The sequence below is a fragment of the Mizuhopecten yessoensis genome, unplaced genomic scaffold (genome assembly GCF_002113885.1).
Source record: "Mizuhopecten yessoensis strain PY_sf001 unplaced genomic scaffold, ASM211388v2 scaffold10321, whole genome shotgun sequence".
Taxonomy (NCBI): domain Eukaryota; kingdom Metazoa; phylum Mollusca; class Bivalvia; order Pectinida; family Pectinidae; genus Mizuhopecten; species Mizuhopecten yessoensis.
Window position 1 is genome coordinate 42825 of NW_018408488.1, and position 1803 is coordinate 44627.

General features: G+C 34.6%; 1 protein-coding gene across 1 annotated transcript; it reads left to right on the forward strand.

Annotated features, from left to right (window-relative positions):
- The first annotated feature begins 247 nt into the window (after positions 1 to 247).
- Positions 248 to 1594, forward strand: LOC110460105. Its single transcript, XM_021512830.1, has 3 exons — positions 248 to 331; positions 457 to 567; positions 680 to 1594. Exons 1-3 carry the CDS (start codon positions 275 to 277, stop codon positions 1037 to 1039), a joined length of 528 nt encoding a protein of 175 aa, XP_021368505.1. The 5' UTR covers positions 248 to 274; the 3' UTR covers positions 1040 to 1594.
- The last annotated feature ends 209 nt before the right edge of the window (positions 1595 to 1803 follow it).

The window sequence follows — 1803 nt, forward strand, 5'->3', positions numbered from 1 at the left end:
CCTCAACATGTCCTCCTTATAACACTAATATGATAGTTATCTTCGACATGTCCTTATAACACTAATATAATAGTTATACTCAACATGTCCTTATAACACTAATAGCATTTCAACGTTTGCAGGTTTATTAGTTGTTGTGCTGGTGTGTTCGTTCGGGTCAACGAACGCTGTGAGCGATGACAAATGGCGCAGTCCGTGTGGTGCGAGCGTTGGTTCTATTGTTGGGTTACCAGGAGGCCCTCCGACAGCTTCCACAAATGCTTTATTGGAGGACATGCTTCCAGTCTTACGGGCCGCCATAGCAGCAGCAGAATCACTTAAAAATAAATACGTATGTATACATAAAATATTCGTTGAAAACAGTTCTTCAATATTGTGCTGTGTTTTTTCCGGTTGAATTAATTGCCATGCATTTCTTGAAAATACTCATTTGATATTTCTTCTCTGTCGTAACAGATATCCGACAGATTCTCCGAGAGAAGGATACCCCACTTGAATGGCTATCATTGTGACGGAATGCCTGTCGTATCTATGACTACATCAGAAATTGAAGAATCTCTTTCAGACGTAAGTTAAATGTTCTTATTGCCAACGATCTAATTTTAAGAATTAACATCTCATGTAATATTATGTTTAAAAATCAAAATAAAGCTACGAAGTTCGTCCTTATATTTTACAGATAAATCTCACTCACTTGTCGAACTATGAGAAGCTTTCCCGAGTTCTGATTTTCTTGGAACAAGTGCGATTCGACGAGACCTTCATGGACAGCAGGGAAGCAACGTACAATGATGATGTTCAGGAAATTGAGAGAAACATTTTAAACGTTTTGTGCACCAAGCAAAGAGTTATTAAAAACTCTGGAGCTCGGATTGATTACATATCTCACACAGTGATGGCACCTGATTTAAGAGTCACTATGAACGAAAATGAGCGCCATGAAAGAGATTACGTCATCATCAAGGATACGTATCACCTGCTTCAGACAATGCATATCCACGTAACAGCCATCAACAATCGGCTTAGGTCAAGTCAGTAATCGATAGGGAACAAACATTCACCCACACCTTTCCAGTCAGGAAATTATAACTAAAGTAGATTATGTTAATCGCTTTTATGATTGATAAAACATGGTGAATTGTATTTCTGTTTATTTGCAAAGTGTATCAGTGTTTTTGAATGCAGCACCGATATCGATCTCAACGACTTTTGTTCGTATCATATCAAACAGTAAATTATATAAATTAATTATTGATGTTTGTGTCCCTCGATCATAATGTGATGATAATTATTGTTATTTATTGATGCATGAATTTCTTACAAAACAGCTACAATGTGATGAATGTTAGGTCGCAGATTATTTGTTAATGCTTAACTTTTAACAGGATTTGTTACATGTTATTTAGGATTAATATACTTTTCCTGTGCGATGCCATCCTGGATATTATATAGTAATCTGAACTCGTTATTATTCTACGTTCCAATGTTATTGTTGATTTTGTACATGTATACCATTAAGATATAGTTAACGGATATAACATGTACAGTGATACATGCAATAGGAGACCATACTGGTTTATTTTTGTTAACATTGTAATTAATTCGCCTTTTGAATTAAATAAATTTTACTTCTGTTTTGAAATTCAGATTGTGTTGGTTTTTTTACTTAGTAATAATTTAATAACCGAACAGTATTTTGAATCATAAAATATTTACGAAAGGTTATTGAACCTTGATTTTGTAAGAATGTATGGAATATTTATGTACAATTGCTGGGATCTGTCAAACTTCTATGACTGAATA